The sequence below is a fragment of the Sminthopsis crassicaudata genome, chromosome 4 (assembly GCF_048593235.1).
Source record: "Sminthopsis crassicaudata isolate SCR6 chromosome 4, ASM4859323v1, whole genome shotgun sequence".
Classification (NCBI taxonomy): domain Eukaryota; kingdom Metazoa; phylum Chordata; class Mammalia; order Dasyuromorphia; family Dasyuridae; genus Sminthopsis; species Sminthopsis crassicaudata.
In genome coordinates, this window is record NC_133620.1 from 158,761,154 (window position 1) to 158,788,767 (window position 27,614).

Below are 27,614 nucleotides of genomic sequence, written 5' to 3' on the forward strand. Positions count from 1 at the left end.
TACCCAGGCATATGTTCTGTCAATAAAAAGTTATGTTAAAAAAAAAAAAAAGGAATCACCAAGGGTATTGGGAGATGTGACTTATTCAAGGTAACAAAGACAATAGGTATTTTGAACATATTTGAACAAAGCTAATGACCTAACATTATGTACCCTACCTCTTATAACTTATTGTTTAGGTGTAAAACTAAGATGAGCTTCTCGGATCGCAGATTTTGTTCTTTAAAATTTTTTTTCTAAGTTCAAGTCAGATATGTTTTTTATTGTTGCTCATAGGGAAGGGAGTCATGGATGGGTCTACAGGGAATAGCACTGTTATTATCATCATTAAAGCCCTGGGTTTAACAAACTGAAACATGCAAAGCTTCTAAGACACATAGCATCATTAGAAAGGATGGGGATCTACAGACAACATTTCTCATAAAAAAATCAATTCCCATTAGTGGTAATTGCTAAAGGCAATAATAATCAAAGGAATCCTTGCTCTACGTCTAGGATTCTATTCCATAACAATCTGGCACGATGTTTTATTCCAGTTAGTGCTAAAGCAGCTCATAATGGTGGCAACATGGAGGCATGGAGCTCTCTGGGGACACTGAGGAGGGAAAGATGCACTCACCTCTGCAATCTTCAGCACTGCACTTCCATTCATGTCAAAGGTGGATGAATAAGTTATGCAAAGTAAAACCTTGAACAAAAGAAGGGAAGAAATCACAAAATCATTGCAATTTTATACATTTGTTTAAAGATTCCTTTTTCTAGCTCTGTTTTCCTTTGTAGATATAGTCCTTCCCTCTTGTCCCATTCACTCCTTCCTAGTCAGAAGCCATAAATTATTTCCCAATAAGACAGAGAATTCTTTTTCAAAGCTTGGAAATTACCTTCTGCTATATAATGGCCGAGTAACTTACTTAACCTCAATCCCCCAAGAATGTCTTTAAGACAGAGTTTCTTAAACTTTTGGGGGCAACACAGACTCCTGTGGAAGTCTGATGAACCCTATGGACTCCTCAGAATAATATTTTTAAGAAAGGAAACATAAAGTGTACTTGGAAAAGTAAAAATAAAGATATAATTTTTCCCCATTCAAATCCTCAGAGCCCCTGAAATCAAATCCCCAAGTTAAGAACTGATGTAAGAAGAAAAATAGCCAAAAATAATTGGCAAGGAAAATTCCTTACTAGGAGTTCCCCAAACTAAGGAAATCATAGATCCAGGCAATGATAATGATGATAATGAAGATGAAGATGATAATTTTTTAAGTGTTAGAAGGGAATAACTGGGATCATGTGTTTCCAAACTCATCCAAATGAAGAGATCAGAGCAATATTACATGAGAGAGACACATACCTCCTTTCTCTCAACTCCTTTCAGAGATGTTACCTTCGATATTGATTAGGCTCAGCCTCAGATCCTCTAACTTAAGTTCAAGGAATATCAGAGAAAAAAAGGGACCACTTTGCCCAACTTGCTCATTTTATAGATAGGAAACTGAGCATTTGAAAACCACATCAGACTTGTTCTACTTCCTACCACCACCTGTCCTATAGGAAGAATAAAGCATCCTCTGAGAGGCAATTGAAGAGGAATATTTAAGCTCAATATAAAGAAACTTCCTTTATTCTCCAACTAGAAACTTTCTAATCATTAGAACTATCCTAATTATTAAAGCTATCTCTCAATATGGTGACTTTCCTCTCTGTCTTCAAACAAAGATTAGAGGTCCATTTATTTGTCAGGGATATAATGATAGGATTCAGATGGTTTCTAAGGTGACTTTTAGCTTTGAAATTTTATTTTCAACTTCACCCATAATTAAAGAAGTAAAGGGGAGGAATATTTAGTGCGGAAGCATATTTTCCTATTAGCAATTTTCCCCAGAATTCCAAATGGTTCCATTTCCCTGGCAGTTAGTGTTTTCTCACAGATATGTAGATGATTAAAGAAGAAGAAAGCCAGGTTTTACTGGGAATTAGAGACAGGTTTTCCATTCATCTATAGAGTTAAGGGACATTAAGAAAGTGATTTAAACTCCATGGGACTTAGTTTCTTTAGCTTCAAAATGAGAGAGTTAGACTAGATGACTACTGGAATCTTTTCTAGCCCACACATATTAAGAATTGATTTAAAGAACACTAGAAACCTTTTAAGAACATTAGAGACACTATCCATTGCTAAACATCATGGAACAAATCAATATTGCCACTGACATTTTAGGAATGGAAACTGACAACAGGCAGATCGCCTCCTCCTCCTCCCTCCATCATGCTTATGCTTCTTCCACAGCTTTTTAAGGGAGAACTTTTGCTACTTATTTCCAAGTAGGCACAGAACTGTGTGAGTAACTCATAATTTAAGTTATTGGAGCACAATTTATGAAGCTCTAATACCTTCATTCTCCAGGTAGAGAATCATAAATATGAGGTCTTTCTCTGCCTACAAATATCATCCTTCTCAGATCTTATAGTATTTTATTTTGCAATTCTTTCATGCATTTAACACGTCACACCATGTATTTCTGAAGCTAAGTGGCATACCAGTTAGAGTGATATATTTAGAATACTTCCAATGGGAATTAAGTGATCCACAGTATCAGGAAGCCCTGAATTCAAATCTTCCCTCAGACAATTCCTAGTCATTTGATCCTGGAGAAGTTACAACCTCTCTGTGCCTCCTTTTTTTTTTCAGTTGTAAAAATGTCTCCATTTTAATATCACCTCTCTCACAATTTACTGATTACATGAGAAAATAAAAAAGCACTTTGCAAATTTTAAAATGACATATATTGTGCTGTTGTGGCTGTGTTGGTACTAGAAAGGGAGTGGGCTGGTCAGACAGAGAAAAGAGGGGGGAGAGTGAGAGAGGGAGGGAGGGAACAAGGGACAACAGACAGTTTTGATGCTATATTAGGGTTGATGAGATGTTAAAAAAAAAATAAAAGGAAGTCCTCCTATGGGTTAGGTGATCACCTGTGGAGAAATTTCAAGAAGATATAGCTAAGAATCCCAAAAGATGAGACATATGAATCGTTTGTGACCATACCTATGAAATTATAGTTACATAAGCAATGAAGTATTATGTTGATGTTTTTATTCCCCCACTAGTCTTTAAGAATTGAATTTATTTCAATTCAATCTGCTATTTATTGAGAAGCTTAATACTTGGTATTAGGCAAAAAGAAAAAAAAAACAAAAGGATGGTGGTGATGGTAATGGTGGAGGGGATAATTCATGCAGTCAACTACAACTTCTCAAGACCAAGGATCAAAGATTAGAAACTCTTTATCTAAACTCTAGATCTCCCACTCACAATAATTTGTATACAGTAGACACTTAAGAAATATGTTTTTCATAAAAACTAGATTCATAGCCGGAGGCCATTTTTTAGTTGACATATAAGGAAAGAAAGGTTCAGAAAGGGAGTGACCACTTATTACTTCTATGTATCAGAGACAGGAGACTTGCTGTTATTGTTCTGGTATTATTGTTCTGTCCAAGTTCTTCAAACTTGGTATTTTGCTCTTAAGAAGAAATTCTAGTCTGGCATTACTTTTAACAAAAAGCTCTGATTTGGTTATGAAGTATTTATGCCCTAACCCACACTATAAAAACTGATCACCATCAGATAAAACAGTGAAGTACTTGCAGTTTCCTTCAGTTATTAAATAGGGCAGCCCAAGGCACAGACATTGTTATCCTAGATAAGCAGATATGTCCACAGTTCAGGAAGAAAAGAATGCCAGGCTGGCTGATCTTATTAGTCAGCAATTTTATTCACTTGGGGGCATTTGCTTATACTTTACCTCTTAAAGTACAAATAGAACTTAACATTAAAAAAAAATACCAGTGGTTTTTTTTTTTTGCCTTTTCTGGTACTGTTTTGTTATGCAATGTTGATTTTGAAAGAGGGACTCAGAATTGGGAGTGTAGTAGCATTATTGCTTCTTGTATTAGGAAGTACAGTCTTCCATAGCATGGCTACCCACAGCATAAGTCTGGTATACAGATCTCAGGGATTACCAATGTGGAAAATGGAACTAAAGAAGGTGAAAGAATAGCTCTTCAACTGGGCCCAGCCTCACTTGGTCCAAGAGGGAAATTGAGTTTTATAGTGCTTCTTACCATAAGAAACATTCTATCTCATCCTGACTAGCCTTATATATCTGTGCTTCACTCCTTGCTCAAATTAGTTAGTTGTTCAGTTATATATGTTATATAACTTTATCTTTAGGGGAGGGATTGTGTGTGTATGTGTGTGTGTGTATGTGTTTGGTGGTGGAATGATGGCATAGGCCTGTGGAAAAAGTTATAGATTCTTTTTTTGGGGGGTGCTAGTCAGCCATTGTTAATCATCCATTTTTATGATTTTTAGTGCATCACAAAATATAAACCTTGGAAGCATAATAATAAATCATTTATTCCAATCCCTTTCTTTTACAAACAAAGAAACTGAAGACCCATGGGTGGAAAACTTATTCAGGAAGAACAACTACACTTTAAATCAATGTAAATATATGGCATTTTGTGAACAGCAGATTCCTCTTTCCATTTATAAGGCTACATTCATATATCTTATAATATTTTTAAATTTTAAAGATTTCCGAGCTATTTCTTTATGATAAGCCTGAGAACTAGAGAGGGCAGAAAGTGTTACAAGAGATTTAAATCTCAGAGAGGTCAAGTTACCCAAGGTAGAATGACTACTAAGTGTTCAAGGCAGTGCTTCTGATTGCCAAGTCTACTACTCATTTCAAGATACCACTATTGTGATCTTCCACCAATCTATCTGTTCTTTAAAAAGTCAAGCAACAATAGACCAGAAAGTTTGAAGATTTCACACTTGAATTTCCAACTATTTTGTGAGGATTCACAACTTTTGAATATCAGGAAGAATCAAGATCATTGGAAATGGGAGAAAGAGCTCAAAGTTTTGAATAAAGACTTTGAGAATGGGGCAAGGGAAAAGAAGATAGCCAAGTTTCTGAAGGGAGATGATATAGAAGGAAAAGTATTATATGTGGAGTCAAATGACCACCTTTACTACTTACTACTGGTGTAACCTTGGTCAAATTCCTTGTTTCCCTGGGCTTTTGTCTGTTGTTGGTTAGTCATTCAGTGATATGTGATTCTTTGTGTATCCATGGACCATAATATGCTAATCTTATCCATGGGATTTTCTTGGCAAAGATACTGGAGTAGTTTGCTATTTTCTTCTCCAGTGGAAAACAAGTCTATTTATTTGCCTATAAAATGAAGGTTTTGAAAGAGATAATCTCTTAATATCCTTATAGATCTTGGAGGTCTCTTCAAGCTCTTAATCTAAGATTAGAGGAAGAGGGAAAGGAACACTACTGATAGTGTACCACTGGAAATTTTGCCAAATGCTGGGAAAGGGCGACAATATTCCACAGAGGTGAGCATAATCACAGTAATCAGCTTGAAGATAATCCATAATCAGTTAATCCATCAACAAGCATAATAAACAATGTTGTTGTTCAGTCATTTCAATTATATCTGACTCTGACCTCATTTGGGGTTTTTTTCAGCAAAGACACTGGAGTGATTTGTCATTTCTTTCTCTGTCTCATTTGATAGAGAAGAAAACTGAGGCAAACAGGGTTAAGTCACTTGCCCAGGATCACATAGTTAATAAATATTTGAAGCCAGATTCTAATTTGGAAAGATGAATCTTCCTAATTCCAGAATTTTCCTGATTTCAAACCAGTGTTCTATCCATTACATCATGCTCCCATAGTAGGTGCCAGAAACCAGAGATACAAATACAAAAATGGAAAAAAGTCCCTTTCCTCAAGGAGCTTCTATTGTAATGGAAGACTCTAACATATCCCCATATAAGTAAATATAAGGTACATACTTTATGTATATGTACACTTATATGTAGAATAGAGAACCACATGGAGAATATATACATAGAGAATGCATATCATTGCAATATTCATTAAAAATTACAGAGATTTATAAGCTCTAAAAACTGGGGGAATCAGGAAAGTCCTTTGTGTCACTGGAATGTGGTACATGAGAAAGACTGCTTGATTTGGAGTCAAAGGGCCTACTTCTGACACTGCTTATTCCAATTCTCCAACTTTTTATCTGAGTGATGACAGGAATTCACTTCATCTCTCCGGTCCTTGGTTTCTTCAACTGTAGAATGAAGAATTGAACAAGGTACCCTCTGAGATCCTTTCCCAGGTCCAGATTTGTGATCTTATAGTCTTGAGAACCCTCTAATACAACCCAGATGAACTGGCCCTCAATGTGACAAGGTCTTATCTAATCACAAAGACTTTCCTTATCATCTTGAAGAAAATTATACAAAAATAATGGTTAAAGAACAATAACTGAGCTAGTTCACCCAGGGCTTGTTGTTGCATGGCAGCATTTAATAAAGAGAGCTGACAGGGCCTACAACCTCCTGTGAATCAGATAGAAATGAGTCATACCAAAGATGAGTGGCAACATAAATATTCAGTTTTACTAATGCCTGGGAAATATTAAATCAGAAGGATAAAGTCAAAGTGCTGCTGAAAACAATGTCATCAGTCAAAATCAAATTATTTTAATTTTGTGGATGCTTTTGGCACTATATATGGCATAAAGTTAGGAGTGAAAAACTAAACATATGTACCTGAAGGAAAATTAAAATAAGCATTTAAATTACTACTAAATAGCAAGATACACAATAGTTCAGTGGTTTTCAATATGTTATCCAGAGACCTCCTCAGAATGTCCACAAAATCAATACTATTTTCAGAATAATGCTAACTTTTAAATTCCAATTTAGCAAATATTAATAGTTATAATATACATAAACAAATATAATATATATATAAATAAAATAGTTATAATGTACATAAACAAAAGCTCTTGGGGATGGATGAGTGGAAAGGCCCTCCATAATTTTTAAGTATGTAAAGGGTTCAAAGATGAGAAACTTTGAGAACCATTGATGTACATGATTACATATAGGATATCACACTAAAACGTTACTTAATAAATGTTTTTATTAACAATGTGAGAAGATCTAAGCATCAAACTGGCAAAAGCAACTGTGCTCTAACAAAATTTTAAAGAGTCGTGACAGAAGAGCTTTTAGGATATATGTGATTACTTCTTAGAGAGAGGCCCATTATTGTTAGACTGATAAAACATTTGCTGTGGAGAATGCTTACATACTTTCCAGATTTGTTTGATGACTGGAGATAAACTATATGGACTGAGGCCAAATGGGATTTAAATATTTTTGGGACTTTTATAACAGTGAGAAAAATATACAGCAACTAAAAAACCTTGACTATGCAATTTTATTATTTATATTCAAATGTATTCTATTATACTTTCAATTGTATTACAAATTAATGGATAATTCAAGTGATTCAGGTGTAAGTATTTTGGGGCTAAAGAAGCTTCTTGTTCAAAATGCATGATAAATGCAAAATAGCATTGATGCCAGGATGTAGTTGAGGCTTAAGCCATACAAAGACCAGAAAATTCACAGTTGAGTTCCCATAGCAACTGCAAGGCTCTATCTATGGTTTACTTTAAGGGATATTGGCCCAACTTTAACATCTTATTAGATAGATAGGAAGAATTCAATTTATACTTGCTGAGGGAATCATAATTTGGCCATGATGAGGTGAGTATGTAGAAAATAACAATTCTAATCATGTGTGGGGAATGGAGCCTATTTTTCATATTTTTAAATAAGAATTTAGGAGAAAGAAAACAGTAAGATAAAAATTTAAAAGTATAGAGATAAGCCAAGATAAATTAGTTCCCTGCTTCTTGGATGCACCTCTGATATATCAAAGAAATAGATATGTAAACCATAAAAAATGAAAGTCCTTTCCTCCTGAAACTTAGTAAGAAGCATCATTTAAGTCTAAATACTCTGGAATATTTGTGGAATAGACTATGGTTTTATTCCCCCAGCTACCTACATCGTTAGAAAATTCTAAGGATCAAATTAGGTGCAGAAGAAGGTTTAGTATTGCAGAGAGAAAGAGACAGAATTGACTTCCTTCTTTAATAGGCAAAAACTGTCTGTAAACACAGAATGCATGACACAATTTAGATCTCAGCTCTATTAACTCTTATATTAACACCTCATATGATACACATTTTTTCTTCTTAGTCTGTCACTTATGTACAGTCTGAAATGTAAATTCAATTTAGAATTGAAACCAAATGTCTTTTCTAAAACTCATTTTTTTGGTCACTAGTGAGCTAGAAATTTCTGATCATTTTGTATTTATTTACTCCCTGTCAAGTGCTAGAGGCATTACAAAAGATAAGTTCAATTAAGGACTTGAAATAATAAATGCTAATAATAGCCTTTCCTTAATTGACTTATGAATGTGGAATTTATATAGCTATGAAATTAATTTAATAGCAATCTCTCTATCATGTTTGTTTAAATCTAGGGAATTTTTTTTCTCAAGGTTTATTCAAAAGCTACAAGCAGTATAAGAGGAATGCTGTTCTTTCAGTATGAAGATGTAAGATGCTGTAAACTGGGGAGAGTATTAGATGTACCCAGTTCTGTAGGAAAGTACTTGCTCATCCTTTTTTATTTTTTTAAAATAACAGTGATGCCCAGAATAGATGTTTTGTCCTCTTTCAGGTCTTTGTGACTGGCATGCACAATGAATAGTATTCTCTGCATCATGAATCTGTTCAGGAAATATGTGGAGTCACAATTGAGTCCTCAAAAGGGAAACCAAAATTTGTCATCCAATGTCATCATTTTATTTAGCCAGAGCTATATTTTTATTTTCAAAATGTCTCGATGCTCATGATGAGCTAATTAAATGAATCGAGTTTCTTCTAATATCTGACTTACCTAAAAAGAGCTGTTTGTCAAAAGAAAATAGGAAGGAGTCTTTCTGTCTTAGTTTGCTCCAGTTTTGGCAGACAATTATTTCTGAATATTGTTGGTCAGAGAGCAAGGAGGGAAAGGAGTGATTCATTGGAAAAAGTCAATTGCCATTAAACTTATTATGCATATAGAATGTAACATTCCAATTGTTTATTGAGTTAATTATTTATTGTCCTATCAATGGGGTACAAGGAAGGAGGATTAATATAGATTGTTTAATTCTAACATTCTCTATGGACTGGGAACAAGTAGAGATATCTTTCACCTGTGCTTTTTTCTCTCATCCACTGTTTCTATCTTTTTCAGTGGTTTTTCCCTTATTTACTGTCACTCTTTTTATAAAAGTAAAACTTGGAATTTATGATTGAATGATGGAAACTCTAAAGAAATAATAACTTATTATTTATGTAAAAGATAGAAAGAGATAGGAAAATGGGACCTGAGACTTCATTTGATATATTGTTCAGTCTAACTCTTCATAACCCTGTGGACCATATAATGCCAGTATTGTCCATTGATTGGGTTTTCTTCGCAAAGATAATGAAGTGATTTGCCATTTACTTCTCAAAGGGATTAAGGAAAACAGAGATTAAGTGACTCGTCCAGTCACCCAGCTAACAAGTATCTAAACCTGGTTTTGAACTCACATCTTCATGATTCCAGGCCCAGAATTCTACCCATCAAGCCACCTATGCTGCCTCTCATTTGGTATAGAAAATGGCAACTTAAACTTTTGCCCAGAGTGCTAGAAGTTAAATTACTTGCCCAGGGTAACATAGCCAGTATATGTCAGACAAGAGATTTGAATCCATATGTTTGTATCTTATCAGCCATCTTTCTATGCAATATATACAGCTGCCTTAAAAAATGAAACTACTTACAATAAGAAAACTTAAAATCATGTGATTTATCAAATAATGTCTTCCTTTATTAAGACAAAATCTCTTCTTTGTCAGTATCAATTAATCTCAAGACTTAAGTTACATATATAGATAAATCCTAAATCCATATACGTAGCTTCCATGGACTCATGGATTCCTCTGAGCCATATGGATTCTCTTCCAAAATTCAACAATAATTGTTGGCAAGGTTGGCAAGGTTAATAACCTTTCTCAATCTTCTTTCCTACTTGAGGTTCCTCACACATGACATTCCATTTCTCTTATCTCTGTTCCTTGGCACTGATTATCTCCCATTCTTGGAATACTCTCTCTTCTTTCTGTCTCTAAGAATCCCTGGCTTCCTTTTTTTTTTTTCATAGATTTTTTAAAATTAATTTTTATAATTATAACATTTTCTTTGACAGTACATATGCATAGGTATTTTTTTTTACAACATTATCCCTTGTACTCCCTTCTGTTCCGAGTTTTTCCCCTCCTTCCCTCCACCCCCTCCCCTAGATGGCAGGCATTCCCATACATATTAAATATCTTATAGTATATCCTAGGTACAATATATATGTGCAGAACTGCATTTTGTTGTTGTTGTTGTTGTTGCAAAGAAAGGATTGTATTTGCAATGTAAAAATAATCTGGGAAGAGAAACAAAACAAAACAAAACAAAACAAAAAAACAATGCTCACAGTTTACACTCATTTCCCAGTGTTTCTTCTCCTGGTGTAGCTGATTCTGTCCATCATTGATCAATTGGAATTGGATTAGCTCTTCTCTATGTTGAAGATATCCACTTCCATCAGAATACATCCTCATACAGTATCATTGTTGTTGAAGTGTATAATGATCTCCTAGTTCTGCTCATTTCACTCAGCACCCCGGCTTCCTTTTAAGAGTAAGTTCAAGCAGACATTTCCCATTATGTGTGTGTGTGTATATACATATATATATATATATATATATATATATATATTTGTATATGTATATGTATATATATTTGTAAACTTTAAAGCACTAGCTATTATTATTATCACAATTATTAATAATAATTATTATTATAGCTAATGATTTAAGATATTTTAGTACTTATAACTAGAATAATAATTTTTAAAATAGGCACTTTATCCACTTTGCCCACAAGCTACTTTTAACCTAACTTTTGAATTAAGTTCAAAAGTCAGACCTTACTTTAATGTAGGGTTCATGGCCTAGCATTTGGCCCTTACCCAGATATGGTGGCTCATACCTATGGTAGCTCACAGCTTGGCTCTAGCTAAGAAGCTGTAAGACTGCTTATAATTTAGAATTAAATCCAAATTTCTTTCTAAAACATACTAGTTTAGCTTCTAATGAGCTAGAAATTTCTAATCACTTTATGTTTATTTTCTCCCTGTTGAGTTCAGAGAAATTTTTTTCTATTTATTGTACCCAAAAAGATAGGAAAGAAGCTCTTTTACTACAAGACCCAGCAGCAACCATGAGATTAGCTAAGGACTACCCAGCTATGACCATGAAATTATTAAATCTAGCAAAGACTATGCCATGCAAGACTGGCAGGAAGCAAGTCGAGGAGGAACAACCCAATGACATGATCAGAAGACAGAGTATGAAGAATATATGTTGCACTTCCATGTATACTCTCTGGCTGTGAGTGTTCTCTATACGTCTCTTCCTTCACACCTGTTCATTACTTATGTCAAATCTTTCCTCTGAGAATAGGTTTATTCACTGGAGATTAGATTATGGGGTACAACTTTTCTTACTGTGATATTCCATTAAATTTATTTTCTTTGAATTTGATGTGTCCTCTCATTGACTAGTAAAAGGGAACAACTGAAGAGAACTTGTGAGCTATCATTGCAAGCAAATACAAATCTGCCCAGTATATCTTTAATCAGTATAACTTTGGAGGAAGGATTTAAAAGAAAGAGGGTATGCTGGGGTTACAAATAGAAAGGTAAGCTGAAGGTAGATCATGGAAAGATTTGAATAGATTTTTCCACAGGCAACTTAAAACCCCTAAACTCAATTGAAAATTATTAATTAAATAACCACCATGCCATAAGTCAGCTAGGTAGCTTAGTAGGTAAAGTGTAGGACATGGACTCAGGAAGACCTGGGTTCGAATTTGGCTTCAGACATTCACCAGATCTTTTAACTTGGGAGAGTCACTTAATCTCTGTCTTAATTGACTAGAGAAAGAAACGGCAAATCACTACAGTGTCTTTGCTAAGAAAACCCCATATGGGGTCATAAAGAATCAGACATGCCTGAATAACTGAATACAGACATGCGCTAAGCCTTCGGGATATAAATAAAGACACATAATGGTTCTTGCTCTCAATAAGCTCGCAGTCATTTATGGGAGACAACATGCAAACAACCATAAAGGAAAGATACTTGTTGAAGATAGCTGAGACTTGAAAGAAGCCAGGGGAGCCAGAAGGAAGATACAAAGAAGAGAAGATCAGGTATGACAAGGGACAATAAATGGAATCTGGAGATGAATGAATTGTCTTCTGTAGAGTAGAGTATATGAGGGTGAATAAGATATAAGAAAACTAAAAGGGTAAGAGAAACTAAGTTATAAAGGGTTCTGAATGCCATAGAAGATTTTGTTTTTCATTCTAGAGGCGAAAAAGAGCCAAAGCCAAAGCCAGAAAAAGAGAAACAGAGTGAGACAAAGACAGATAGAGAGATAGAGAGAGTGATGCATATAGAGAGACAGACAGACAGGCAGGCAGACAGAAAGACAAACACAGAGACAGAGACAGAGAGCAGAGAGGAAAGAAACAAAGGGAGAGAGTCACAGAGAGACAAAGAAACAAAGACAGAGAGACAGAAAGAGACAAAGACAGACAGAGACACAAAGAGAGACAAAAATTAGATAGAGAGACAGTGAAAAGGTCAATCTCAGATTTAGGAAGATCAATTTGACAGCTTAGTAGAAAAGGAAGAGAGTCTTCAGCTAGGGAAATGAAAAAGCTATTTTAATAGTCCAAAAGTGTTACTGTTTTTGTTCATCTTTCATTTTCAAAAAGAGGACCAGTAACATCACAGTGGTGTCTAAGAGGGAGGTGTTCCACCAAGGTGGCAGAAGGGGACATATATAAAATTTGATTTTAAAGATATAATCAACAGGACTTGGGAAGACATTGGATATGAGAGGATAGGTAGTGAAGAATTGAGGATGATACCTAAGTTGCTCCTCTGAGTAACTGGGAAAATAGTACCAACCTTGACAGTAACTGGAAAGTTTAGAAGAGGGGAGAATTGTGGGGGAATGATAATAACATCAGTTTTGGATATTGAATTTAAGTCTATACAACATTTTTTTCAGAGGACAATTATCTTCCAAAAGGCAGCTGGAGATGTGAGATTGGAGGTCAAGAGAGAGGTGAGGGCTTGAGAAGTAGATCTGAAAATGATCCACATAATTGATTTTGTTCAGAAGACTGGTGTAATCTGAGTTGTCCATTAGGAAAATTATCCCAATAACTATAGGAAGCCATGTGGATTGAAGTAGGGAGATATCTGGGAAGGCAAACAAAAGCTATTGTTTTTGTTCAGTGAGAGATAATGAGTTTAAGGTAATGGCAATTGATGTATAAGAAAGTGGATAGGGTCAGGGTAATTGTGAGGATCAAATGAGAAAATTTGTAAAACACTTAGCACAGTGACTAGTGCACAGTAGGCATTTAATAAATGAGTGTTTCTTTTTCTCTTCTCTGAAAATAAACCTTAGTTTATATAATGTAAACGGTGTAGCAATAAGGACTCTAGAGGGAAAAGAAATAGAAAATGAAAATCTCATTGCAGCCAAGCTCAATGACTGTTTCATGTAACACAAGTACCATATTTGCTTGTCTCTATATTGACTTTATCATTTATTATTACAGTTCCTACAATGAATTTCTGCCTCTGGGAATGAATAAAATGGCTCCCTTATTTCACAATAAAAAGATTCTTTTTGCTCTGGTTCATATAAGTAGTATCAGGAGTAATGTGACACATACAAACCTTTAATGTGTATGAACAGAGTGCAGCAATCTATCTTCTCTCTCTGTTTATGTGGGTCAAAAAAAGGGCAGGCCAACTGAGAAAACCATTCCCACTCTGTATGGCCTACTCAGTGTACAACATAAGCCATCTAAAAAGAATGGCACACTTCATAGCCAATGATATTCATCAAAAATTGGCCTTCACTGGGTTAATTTATTAGCAAATATATTTTTCCCAATCAACATAATGAATTTGACCATGAAAAACAAAACATAAGAATTCTGAATGAATCACATCAAATGTCTTTCCTTCACAATTCAAAAGGTGATACCTCTAGTTGCTAGAAACTATGGCACAAACCAGAGACTAAAATTAGGCTCATTTTCTTTGTGCCTCTTTAATCAACATCCAAGATTCTCTGAGTCTAGTTTTTCTAGAGGATGCAAAAAGCTCCACATCATCAACCCTACTCTAAGGATATGACTCTGAATTCAGAGAAGGCTCTGAATTCCCCAGAGTCATAAAAAATTCATCTCAGAAAATTAAGCTGATTAGAACTCCGGGGAAGCACTAGGGGAAACCTTAGAATTATAATTCAATCAATTGCATTCATTGAGCACTTATATATTCTGCAAAACAGTAACTATAGCATAGTAGGGGACAGACAGCATGTGAATTCCTTCCCATTTTTAGTCAGAAGCCAGAGTCTGATACCAAATATGGGCATAGTCTACAATGGATCTCATAGGGAAAAGGGACTGAACCTGTGATTTTTATCAGCAAACAGAACACATATTATTTAAACTCAGTTTGGAACTTCTGCAACATAAAAGTCTTAGACTTTCTAGAGGACTAAGAGATTCAGTGATTTGTTCATTATCACCAGCTATTCCTTGTCAGAGGCAGAACTTTTAACAAGTTCAATTCTCTGTTCACTACATCACACCATCCCTAGATTCAATTATATTAATATTACATGTTAATATTAATCTAAATACACTAACATGTTTGTGAAATTTTTTCCTGCAGTTGGGTTGTAGGTAATCAGAGGACTAGTTTAATGGGCCAATGAAATAGAAGATTATTATATTAGCTTTTTATAAAAATTGAAACTTAAGCTTCATCCTCATAGGAAAAGGAAAAAAAGGGGTGTTATGGACCACTATACCAATTTAGGAGGCTCCTAGGGGACCAAGATATCTAAGGGTAGAGAGGTGAAATAAAAATTAACATTGCAATTTTGCATAAGGCTGTGGTAGTGTCTAATGTGATGAAGAAGTGTCCTAGATACAATATTGGTCCAGATGAGCTAAAATAGACTGCCATTGATCAAAAAAACAAAACAAAACAACAAAACAAAAACAAAAATCCAGAAAGAACTGTGCTAAGATTTGGAGATATAAATACAAATAAAATATAATTTTTGCATTCATGGAGTTTATAATTGAAAATTTTATACGTTTTTACCAGACTGTATACTCTAATTAATTATCAAGACCAACACAGAAACCTACAAACCTCCCTTAATGTCCCTTAATCCCCTCTATTCTCAGCTAACCAAATTTTTCCAATCTAGCCCACAATTCTTTCCTATTCCAAAAAAAGTTTTAAATGGACTGATTGCTGATGGGGAGAAAGAAGATAGATCATCTTCCAATATCTTTTCCTGGACTCACATGACCTTTTCTCCCACTTATTAAGAATATTCAAGTGATTCTCAACACCCACAACCTCCAAAACACACTCATGAATACGGTGAATCTCTTTCACTTGTTAATTGGAGGTTGAAGGAGTGTTTATGCTCCCTAAAAGGTATAATTATTTTCAAAGACTTAGTACTCACAGAACTTTCTCCTTGGCATCATCTTAATAGCCTCGTTTTCACAAGTCTATTTACTTGAAAGGAATGAAACCTTATTTCAAAAACATGCAAAATAATCCATTATTCATGTGAACCAGGTTTTAATTTATCCAAATTAATGATTCTTTTTAATTCTAATTTTAATACCAACAAAAAGTCATGATAAAGAAAGTCAAACTTCTGTGCCTAGAAATAGCATTTAGAAACTTTAGACATTTGTGATTTCATTTTTATAGTTACTTCCACACCTGGCACAGCTCACAACTGCTCCCTGACTCCAAGGAGATGATCTCATTAGTTTCTGTGGCCAAAAGATATCATCAGCTGAAATCCAATCATACAGCTACTCCTTCAGCAAAAGACATAGGCTCGTCATCAGTCCCATATTCAAAGTCTTTTTAGCTTGGTAATCATCCTGTCAGATGGGTCTTTTTGACACCATTATGAGATACTGCAAAAGCCTTTAATAGGCCTTCCACAGGCAAGTAAAAATTAAATGTAAAAAAAAAAGTCATATGCCTATTATCTGTTAACTAGGCTTTTAAAAATTTTATTTTAAAAACTTTCCCTAACACGAATGTTGGCAAACTTTCCAGGAACCAATACATCACATCATCCCCAGGGATAAGAACCAGTTTTTGTGGCTGTTGAAAATCAGTATGCCCAAGACCAATAAGCTGCTGTTAGACTCTTATCCCAGCCTGATAGTTTCTCCTAATTTCTCTTTGTGTGTTTGCAGTATCTCATATTTTAATCAATCAACAAACATGTCCATGCAGCTTCATTTTATTGACTCTTAATAATACCCCTTTTACTTTCTGCCCTGTTTTTCCTTATGCCTGAAAATGCATTTCATCTTTACCTTTGCCTATGTTTCAGCTCAAATGCCACATTTATATTTTGCCTTGATTTCCCTCTATTTGAAGGAACTTTTGGATGGATAAAGATGTTGCTTTGGATGCATCTTGAAAGAAGAGAGGGGTTCTAGGGACACTCTTGTATTAAGGAAAAAGTGTATGTCAAGAAGGAGAAATGGCCACTGTACAGTCAAAGAAAAGCATGGATCGGGCTCTGTAATGTAGGTAGTGTTACATTTTTGTTTTTGCATTACCAGCATTAGTATAGGTATAGAAGCAATTAGATAATTCAGTAGAGAATGCACTCACTGGGCCTGCCTCAGGAAGATCTGAATTCAGATATGGCCTTAGGCATATATTATGTGATACTGAGCAAGTCATTTAATTTTCTCAACTATAAAGTAGTGATAATTATAGCACTCATTTCACAGCATTATTGCAATGATCAAATGAGATGTGATTTGTAAATTCCAGTTCCTGGAACATAGACTTGAATTTGGGGTTTTGTTTCATACTGTACCAAGTATCATTATTTACCCAATTTGTTGTTCAATCATTTCAATCATATCCCACTCTTCTTGCCCCTCTTTGGAATTTTCTTGGAATAAATACTAGAATAGTTTCCCATTTCTTTTTCCAGCTCATTTTATAGATGGGGAAACAGGCTAACAGTGTTAAGTAACTTGTTCAGGGTCATACAGCTATAACATACTGAAGTCAGATTAAACTCAGGTGTTCTTGACTTCAGACTGAAAACTCTATTCTAGCTCTTCAATATATAACTGTTAATAGAATATTTAAAATGTAAGTGTAAACTATTGCACTGTTCTCAATATAGCAGATTTCTGTCAATCCTCTGAATATCCACAAATTAGATCTCAAATTTTAAAAAGATGTTAACTATTCATTCACATAAGGAAAAACACTTCACTCTGTTCATTGTATCTTTTCCCCTCCCTAAATTCATTATTTTCCTTCCCATTAGTAGTCTGGAGTAGAGGAAAAGAAAATAGGTAATTGAAGGTTTTCTCTTCTGTTGCTGTCTATTATTGCAATTTTGCAATGTAATTACACACTTTATAATAATATTACTTTCAACCAACCTTTTCCCATCATATTTAAATCTAGTTCATGGCATCAAGGAGTTGATATCACTGCCAGGTGAATATGCTCATTAACTTAGTGGATTAATCAACAAAGATTTATTAAATGCCTTATACCATCTCATGTCTAATGCTCCTTTTCCTGAATTTTTTCATACCTGTCATAAATTAGCAAAAATCTAGATCAGAATTCTTAATTGCTCTTAGTTTCTGTTCTGTTCTGGCCTTATTTATTTGTATTAAATTCATTTGTATCAAATAACAACCCTGTCTATCAGACAAAAACCAAAATCTTGAACCCTGATGTCAAGCATGGCATTAGTTATTTACAAAGATTCCAGGGAACACAGAATAGCATTTTACATAAACTGAATAGCTATACTATAAAAATCTCTTATCACTTATCACTGCTGATATTAACAGCATCCCCATATTACTCTGGCTCATTAAAGAGATTTCAGAACTATCCCTTTTGAACTGTATGATTCTGCACCATTATTTGTTCAAATTATAAATTTTAATCTTCATTTCCCAGCACTTTCAAAAGTCAAGGTAGTCTTTCCACATCCACATTAACAGTTATAACTAAAAAGAACTATTTATTATTTTTAATTCATTTGAAGGGAGAGATGGGATTGATTCCTTTCTGATTCCCCAACCCCCATGGCTGACCTTTGATGCACAAATCCTGGTCTAAATTTTGAATTCTTTTGAATTCCAATGATATCTGGGCTTTCCCCAGCCCCCAATGGATCTGAGCTAACTTGGGTTTTCCCAACCCCCACAAACAGTTTCTTCCTTATCTGAAAACACTCCAGGAGCCTGGGACTCCACCCACCTTCAAGATTACAAAAAGAGAGCTCTGGGGCTCAGACTCTTTGCTCTCAGACTCAGACCCCCCCAAACATGGTATCCTTCCAGCCATGTAAGGGTTCCTGTCCACCCGGTGACCACCTCCAGCCCTGGCATCTTTCTACCTTTGCCCCTATTTCTAAACTCCTACAATAAACCTTTTTTTTTTTTATCAATCTAGGTTTTGGGGCCTGTAAATGCCTTTACAGGGGACTCTGCACCATCACGGGACTATCCTTGCACTTATCCAAATGGGGTACCCCCTTTCCTAACTCTCATCAGTATGATTTGGGTTAGATTTTCACTTTTTGTGTGTTAACTAGATTCATTATGAGAAACTAAAATTTCCTCCATATAGGATAAAATATTTATCATATTATATCATAATTATTATATATCATATCATATAAAAATTTATCATATTAGCAGTAGCATAGAATTAGAAATAAGGTGGATGCCTATCAATTGGGGAATGGCTAAACAAACTGGATTATGTGAATGTAATGAAATATTACTGTTTTATAAGAAACAATGAAGAGGATGAAAGGAGCATAGAAAGATTTACATGAACTGATACAAAGTGAAATATCAGAGCCAGGAAAACAGAAGTGTCAAATTTAAATAGAAACTAAATCATATGTAAGGATTCCTGTAAGCCATTTATTGACTTAGAAAATCATACATTAGTGCCATTACTGGGTCTATATCCCAAAAAGATCATGAAAGAGGGAAAGGACACACATGTGCAAAAAAATGTTTGTAGCAACTATTTTTTTGTGATGGCAAGGAAATGGAAAATGAATGGGTGCCCATCAATTGAAAAAAGGCTGAATAAGTTATGGTATTTGAATGTAATGGAATATTATTGTTCTATAAGAAATGATAGGGGGCAAGAAGATGGTATAGTAGAGAGAATACCCCTGAAGTCAGAAGAACCAGAGTTAAAATTTAACTTCAGACACTTAAAACTTATTAGCTGTGTGACCCTGAGCAGGTCATGTAAGCCTAACCACCTCACCCCCTGCCAAAAAAGGAATGGTGAGTCCAGTGCTTTGAGAAAAGCCTGAAAAGACTTATATAAACTGATGCTGAGTGAAGTGAGCAGAACCAGGGGAATATTGTACACAGTAATGGCAAAATTATGTGATGATCAACTATAGCAGATTTAGTTCTTCTCAGGACTACAAGGATCCAAGGCAATTCCAATAGAGTTAGAATGGCCATATCCAGAGAAGGAACTGTAAAGACTGAAATGCAGATCAAAGAATAAGATTTTCACTTTTTTGTTGTTCTTTTCTTTCTCATGGCTTTTACCTTTTTAAATTTTTTTTCACAACATGATTAATATGTAAATGTTTAAAATGATTGTGCATGTATAACCTATATCAGATTGTTTGCTGTCTTGGGAAGGGGAGAGTGAGAGGAAGGGAAGAAGAAAAAATGGTGATGAGAACGAAATCAGACAGCCCAGTAATCAGTAACAAAAACGTTACACAAACTTAAAAAGACTTACATCCTCTGGAAAAGAACTCCTTTCTTATACAAACTTAAAAGGACTTATATTCTCTGGAGAAGAACTCCTTTGTTATAAAAACTTAAATGGCTCCATATCCTCTGGAAGCAGGAAGGCCTTTTCAGATACAAACTTAAGTAGCCTTGCCTATTCTGTTCTATTATTCTGTTTCTGTATAAAGTAAAATTTTCAGATTTTGTTTCTTTGCAATATTACTTCTCTCTTGAAGCTGATATTGCCCATCAAGACATCTTGGCTTTTTTTTTTCTAATCAATAAAGCCTTTCTTATTACAGCTCTGAGTAGGTGAATTGGAGCCCATAGAACTTTGGAGAGAGAAGAAGGGCAGACCCATCCCTGCCCTAGATCACACCCTTATCAATGGAACTCAAAATCTTACAAAAGTAAATGTTGAAAACTATCTTTACATGTAAAAAATAAAATACTATTGAGTGAAAAAATAGAATGGGGGAAAAAAGAAAAACACATATTAACCCCATTTATGATTTATTGTATTTTTATTTGTTTTGTTAAATATTTCTCTATTGTATTTTAATCTGATTCAGGTATACTTAGGAGTGTTATAAACTGTAGGTCTGAAACTTCTATTAGACACAATTAGTACAAACATGTAAATGGAAAGAACTACCATTACAAAACAATTAAAAGGAAATGTGACAAAGTTAAAAGAATAGGTATTGGGTCAGAAAAATATATGAGAAGACACCTTCCCTCATGGCCTATTTGCTTCTTCTTCCATATAATGCTCTATTATCTATCATTGTGCCTTTCCAGGATCTGTCACCCTCAAACTGAACTGACTGAACTACTTCCTCTCCTCCCCTCCACCTCTTAGAATCCATGGCTTCTTCAAAATGTAAATCATGTGACACCTTTCCCATGAGGCATCATCAGGTGCTAGTGCTTTCCTCTCTGAGACTACTTCCATCTATTCTATCAGTATCTTTTATGTTGAGGTTATTTCCTTCCCTCTTCTTCTGTCCTCCCTGCCCTCGACCTTAGAATGAAAACTCACTGAGGGGAGGAGATGTTTGCTTTTTCTTTCTTTAGTACTTAGCAAAATGCCTAGCATAGATTAAGTACTAGAGAAATGTTTATTGATGATTGACAGATTACTCTGCAAAAGGAGAAGGAGGAGAGAAAAAGGAGAAAAAGAAGGGAAGAAAGAGGGAGGGAGAGGAAGCTCTAATTTCCTCCCTGACAAAATGAAAGGGGTGGACTGAGTGATTTATAAAGTCCCTCCTAATTAATTATCTGTGATTCTAATGTGCCTGTGAAGCTAAAGGATGGTCTGATTTTAACTCTGAATAGGGTCAGTCATAGACATGACAGATGTTATACCAACTTCTCAAGATCTATTTTCTAAAACAAAACAACCCTCCCAGAAAAACCCATAAACATTTAAATCACAGAAAATTAAAACAATTTTATTTCCATTAACTTATTATTTATTTGTGTTCATTTAATTCCTGGGTTTGTAGACTGCCAATATATTGTCAACAGTTATTTTAAAAGGAATACCTCTTTCTATGTCTTGCTGCTAAGCAAAAAGGGACTCTTCCTTGTCTTTCCCCCAAGAGAATCTTAGAAGTGCAAAAAGAAAAAAAGTTAATAAATTTAAATACTTAAATAAGGGTCTCTTGAAAAGTAAAATGCTTTGCTTTTCCAGTACTAAGATTTTTCTGGGGGAAAAAGTAAAATACAACAGTAGGACTATTCATAGTCATTATTCATAGTCAACATTTTTATTAAAATTGATTTCAATTAAAATTGAGTTTGTTAGGAACACTCATCCATATTCTTGTTTTCCCTCTTACAGAAGATCAGTTGGCTTGCCTTTCCTACATGTAATTGAAACATTAGCTTCCGGAATTTAACTAAAGTTTCTAGAAGCCATTAGGATGACATTAGAAAGTTAGCCATAATGTGACTGCCATTACTTCCAGGAGAGTTAATATGTATTATTTCTTGTTCTCAGCTGAGTTAGCAGAAGGTACCACTGGGTTGGAATTAGAAATCAAGAATGGGGTCAGAGAACCAGGTGGTGGAGTTGACACAACCATTTAATATTCTCCCTATTCCCATCTTCTAGATAAAGAAATATCTCACCATTTTAATCTTTAATAAAAAAAATTCTAAAATAAATGTAGGATTTGGGGAAGAGATTTCAGAATGCCACAGTCTCTTCCAGATCTAAATCTGTGACTCATTTCTTCCATAAATGTAACCACCACTCAAGTACATGCTGAAAATCTAATGGTTAAAGGGAGTATGCTGGACAAGTTGCCATAGAAACTATGATTAGTAATTAGTAATATTCTACCCACTCAGTGTTTTGGTAGGGAAAAAAAGCAACCAAAAATAATTGCATCTAGAAGTGGACTCTATAGTTATGGTCTATTCATGACTAATGGACCTATAGTACAGCATATGATGAGACTATACACATCACATCTTTTTAATACCTAAGCTTTCAGTCGTCTTTTACAAAAATCATAAAATTTTAGAGATAGAAGGAACCTTGGAGAATGTTTCTATCCTGGTCCCCATAACTTAGGGATAGCACTTGAGGCCCAAAAAAGTTGTAATAACTTGCTCCAAGATAAGGAAGGTTTGAACTGGAATATTTCAGTGAATTGCCTGCAGACATCAGGAAGCATGTCAACAATTGCACTCCTCAGTATGTAGTAAAAGTGAGGAAGAGAATAATAGATTAAACCATTAAAATTTTATATTAAGCTTTGTCTGAGTAGTTTAATGTTTACCAGAAACATTTAGGTTTGTTCAGTGAATGGAATGTTGGGTTTTTTGTTTTCATTTTTCCTTGTTTGTTTGCTTGTCTGTTTTGGAGAGGCAGGAGGGAGTGATTAGATAAAATAATTTTATTTTGTATGGTCTCTAAACTAGAGCGGGAAGAATTCCCAGGAAGGATGAGGTGTGTTCCTAAGACAGACCACTTTATCAGTAAACACATATTGTATTAAAAGGTGATGAATAATTGCTAGACAAATTCCTATTATACCTATCAGCCATATTTCTGCATGGATTTATTGAATTTGTTTCCTCCCATGCAATTGTCACTTACATTAGAATACACCAACAGTTCAAGTCAAGACCACTCTGTTTCATTGCAATTAAATAAGCAGGCTTGATAATTGGATGCCAACAAGAAGAGTTACAGATAGCAACAAGGTCTTTCACAAGATCTAGTGTCATCAATGAGATCAGACTTTGTCTCTCTTCCAGTGACGCAAGCCATAGAGGAGCATCATACTAACCTTCATTACTTCTACCTGCAGGTCTTCATTGAGGGAAGGAGTCACTCTGACAGCATTCAGGATCTGATTAAGCAACTGCTTCTCATCAGAGTCTGTTTCCATGGAGACAAATCTCTCATCCGACAGCAGCTTCTGCGAAGAGACACAAGGCATTGAACACAGACAGTCTTTTCCCCTGCTGCCTAGCTCTGTTGTAGCTTATTATATATTGATGGTTATTTTTATTACCCAAGAGTCATATAGCTGGAGACCATTATGAAAGGTCTGATATTCCTATGCTGTGAAAAATATGTGATGACTGAAGTAAATAATGTCTTTGTCAAATGTTCTTCATTAAAAAAAAAAAAAAACAGCACTAAATTCTGCTGTCAACTACTTCATTTCAACTTTGAATGCTGATAAATCCCAATGTGTCAAATGAAGAGGTAGCTGGATGACAATGATATGATACAAGTATGACAAGCTGAACCATTCTCTTTCTACTGACACCTGCATATACTCCCTTCCCAAATGTCATTGGATAAGAAAAAAAGGAGTGGTTCTTCCAAGATGCAGAAATTGCTATCTAGACGCTGACCTTCCTGGTTCACTGATTTAATCAGTTCTTTGTTGTGAAACTGTATTCTGGAATTCTTATTTAAAGAATGAAGACATCCTATTTCCTCCATGAGAGTTTGGCCTTTTGGAGTATTATTCTAAAGGGCAATTCTGAATCAAAGAGCTAGATAGCTTGTTTAATTTAGAGTGACAAGTAGGGATTGAAAGGTGATGCAGATGATAAATGTGGAAATATGTACAGAAGACTTGCAGATGTTTAACATATTTTGGATTACATGATGTCTAGGGGAGGGGATGAAGGGAAGGGAGATAGAAAAAAACATTTGGAACACAAGGTTTTGCAAGTGTGAACATTGAAAACTATCTTTTATGTATTTTGAAAATAAAAGGCTATTATTTTAAAATAATAAAAAAGAAAAGTGATTGCAGCACAATGAGAGAACTAGCCTGGAAAGTAGCAAGACTTAGATTTAAGCACTATGATCCTTAGCAAGTACCTAAAATTTTAAATTTTAAAAGAGTTTGTGATCTACATTAGTAGAGGGGGTTTCTTCATTGGAATTTCACCAATGTCAAGAATAACATAAGTTTGCATGAAAATAATAACAACAAAATGCATGAAAAAACACTAGGGACAAAGGAAGCCTGAGTAAAGTTTTTCTCTGTGATTCTAAAGATGACGGTTATAAAGACAAGCAGTTCAAAAGGATGGAAAAGTTAATTCCTAATACAACTCAATATAAAACAAAACTGTAAACTCGGGACTTTTAAGGAATGAAAACTGAAATGGGAATCATATGTGTTTATAAAAACTGAATTGATGCATGGTGTAATATATATTTGAGTAGATTTAAAGTGAATAAATCCTGGGTTCAAATCCTATTTCTGACTCTAGCTGTGTGACTTTGCACCTCAGACAACTCTTTAAGGCTATAAATTATAAGAGACTCTAATAGTAGAGAACTTTTCCCTCTCCCTACATTCCTAAAGATGAACATGGTACCAAATATATAGTTGGTGCTTAGTAAATGCTTATGAAATGGAATTGAAATCTATATTGTGGCTGATTGTTATAGATGACTCTGTGCTGCTATAAATGCTAGTACCAGGGGAAGGAGCTCCCACACCAGTGAAATCCTATGTTCTTAGTATAGAGACATATTGAAAATATTGGTGGGTTAAAGCAAGAGGGGAAAGGAAGGGAATAAGCATTTTTATGGTACTTACTGTGTGCTAGGCACTGTACTAAGCACTTATAATGATAATTTTATCTGACAACTCTGGGAGGTAGGTACTGTTATTATAACCATTTTACAGTTGAAAAAACTGAGGCAAACACAGGTTTGTGCTATGATCACACAGTTAGTGTGTGTGTAGCTCAAGTCTTTTTGACTCCTAGCCTTACTCATTTTATACCTATTTATATACATTTTGAGAAGGAACAGAGAAGTATACTATTATTGACATTGTTGACAAAGACATTGTATTTTAATATAATCATTACATTCAAGAACATTCTATATGATCCTTTGGGTAGAAGGAATTTCATCTGTTTCCCATTCCAGATGTACTAACAATGTATGAAGATATAGAACTGGATAAGTGCTAGACTAGTAGAGGAAAACTATATAAAATTTATTTATATTGACAGAGTTTTTTCTCACAGGAAGCTTACAATCTAGTGGGGGAATAAAATAAAAAGTAAGCAATTATAACAAACAATATTACATGATAAATATCAGAGAAATACAAAATAATATGATATGTTGGATCCACATAGCAATTTACTTATATAAATTAGGTCCTATATAATGGGAAGACAATTGGTTTGAGTTCTCAGATATCTACTAGCAGTTATTTTATTCTGAGCAAGTCACTTAACCTCCATTTGCCTCAGTTTTCTTACCTGTAAAATGGGTATAATTAATAATAGTACCTATCGCCATGGTGACTGTTGGAATAAACTGAAATTAAAATTGTAAAGCACTTAGCACAATGGCAGACACATATTAGGTGTTATAGAAATATTAATAATTATTATTATTATTCAAGGTTAGCATGGTGAACTAGAAAAATTACATGTTCTCTATTCATTTGAAACCTAAATTACTAATCCAGAATTGCACTGATCCACATATCTCTTCCTGCCTGAACCTCATAGGAGAAGCCATGTGGAAAAGAAAATATGTTGCCAAAATGGGAATACTTCACCATGGTGAAGTTAGCACCTGCATCTGTAGAATAAAATCTGAATGAATTATCATATTCAGGAAAGGAAAATGTAGTCTGGTTAACTAGTTAAACCCAACTCTGCCTGTGTTTAAACCATTGTTCCTGAACACCTTTGCAAATATATTGTGACTAAAATATGTTGTATTCCCCAGATGACAAATGATTGAAAGATATAAACAGGCAGTTTTCAGAAGAATAAATCAAATCTCACTATAGTCACATGAAGAAATACTCTGATTTATGAATGATTGGAGATAAGCAAATTAAAGCATCTCTGAGGACCTCCTCATACTTATCATAAATGACAAATACTGGAGAGAATAAAGAAAAATGGGTATAGTAATAAACTTCTGATGAAGTTGTGTACTGATCCAACCATTCTGTAAAACCATTTGGAGCCATGCCCATACAACTCTGCATACCCTTTGCTTCAGCAATGCCATTACTGTAGTCCCAAAAAGATTAAAGAAAAAGGAAAAGGACCTCTAGGTACAAGAATACTTCTAACTGCTTTATTTGTAGTAACAAAAGATTGGAAGTTGAAGAGATACCCATCAACTTGGGCATGGCTGGACAAGTTGTTGCATTTAAGTGTGATGAAGTATTATTGTGTTGTAAGAAATGAAGATGGAAGTGGTTTTAGACCTGTATGAAGTGAAGTGTGAAAAACCAGAAAATCATTGTGCACAGTAATAGCAATGTTGTGATCATGACCAACCATGAAAAATGGCTACAGTATAATGATCCAAGAAAATTCTAAAGGACTCATTAAAAAAAATGCTATCTACCTCTGGAGAGTACCTGAAGTATAATTTTCTCGATTTCTCCCTCCCTCCTTTGCTTTCTTCCCTCCCTATCTTCTTCCCTCTTTCCCTCCCTCCCTTCTTCTCTCTCTCTCCCTTCCTCCTTCCCTCCCTCCCTTCCCTCCCCCCTCTCTCTTCCTCTTTCTCTCTCTCCCTCTCTCTCTCCTTTTTTGCTTTTTGCTTTTTGGTGACTTATGACAAAGATAGAAATAAGTTTTGAATGATTTCATATATATAATTAAGATCATTTTGCTTGCTTTCTCAATAGGCAAGAGAGATTGGCTAGGAAGTGAGAGAATTTAGAACTCAAATTTTTTAAAGAAAATGTCAAAAATAGTCAATTTTAAAAAAAAAAAATTAAAAGTATTTTAAGTTCCATGAGGTTAGACACTGTAAATTATGTATGATCCTTAGTGCCTTGCACAGTGCTCTTCACAGAAAAGGCACTTAACAATTGATGAATCAATCAATAAACATTTATTAAGCATCTAGTATGTGCTAGGGACTACAAAGAAACAGTCCTTGCTCTCAATGAACTTACATTCTACTAAGAAAATGAAGCATTACATATTAGTTCCCATTCTTGCCTTAGCAAAGATAGAAAAGGAAACCTAATTGAATCTTTAAAGGAAGATTCTTTACTGCTTTGGAGGTATCATCAGCATAATTATTCTGAACATCAATTTTCATTGTACAGTGTTATAAATATCCCAGAGGATGATGCTAGATCTATAACAATATTAAGGA

The 27,614-nt window shown here is 34.7% G+C and overlaps 1 protein-coding gene across 6 annotated transcripts in view; it reads right to left on the reverse strand.

Moving 5' to 3' along the window:
• ARFGEF3 (ARFGEF family member 3) overlaps positions 1–27,614 on the reverse strand; it is a 213,024-nt gene that overhangs the window by 123,152 nt on the left and 62,258 nt on the right. For all 6 annotated transcript variants that reach the window (XM_074309720.1, XM_074309724.1, XM_074309719.1 and 3 more), the window contains exons 4-5: positions 23,275–23,406; positions 620–688 (exon numbers count right to left, since the gene is read on the reverse strand). In XM_074309720.1, coding sequence (XP_074165821.1) covers positions 620–688; positions 23,275–23,406 — 201 coding nt within the window. The remainder of the gene's footprint in view (positions 1–619; positions 689–23,274; positions 23,407–27,614) is intronic.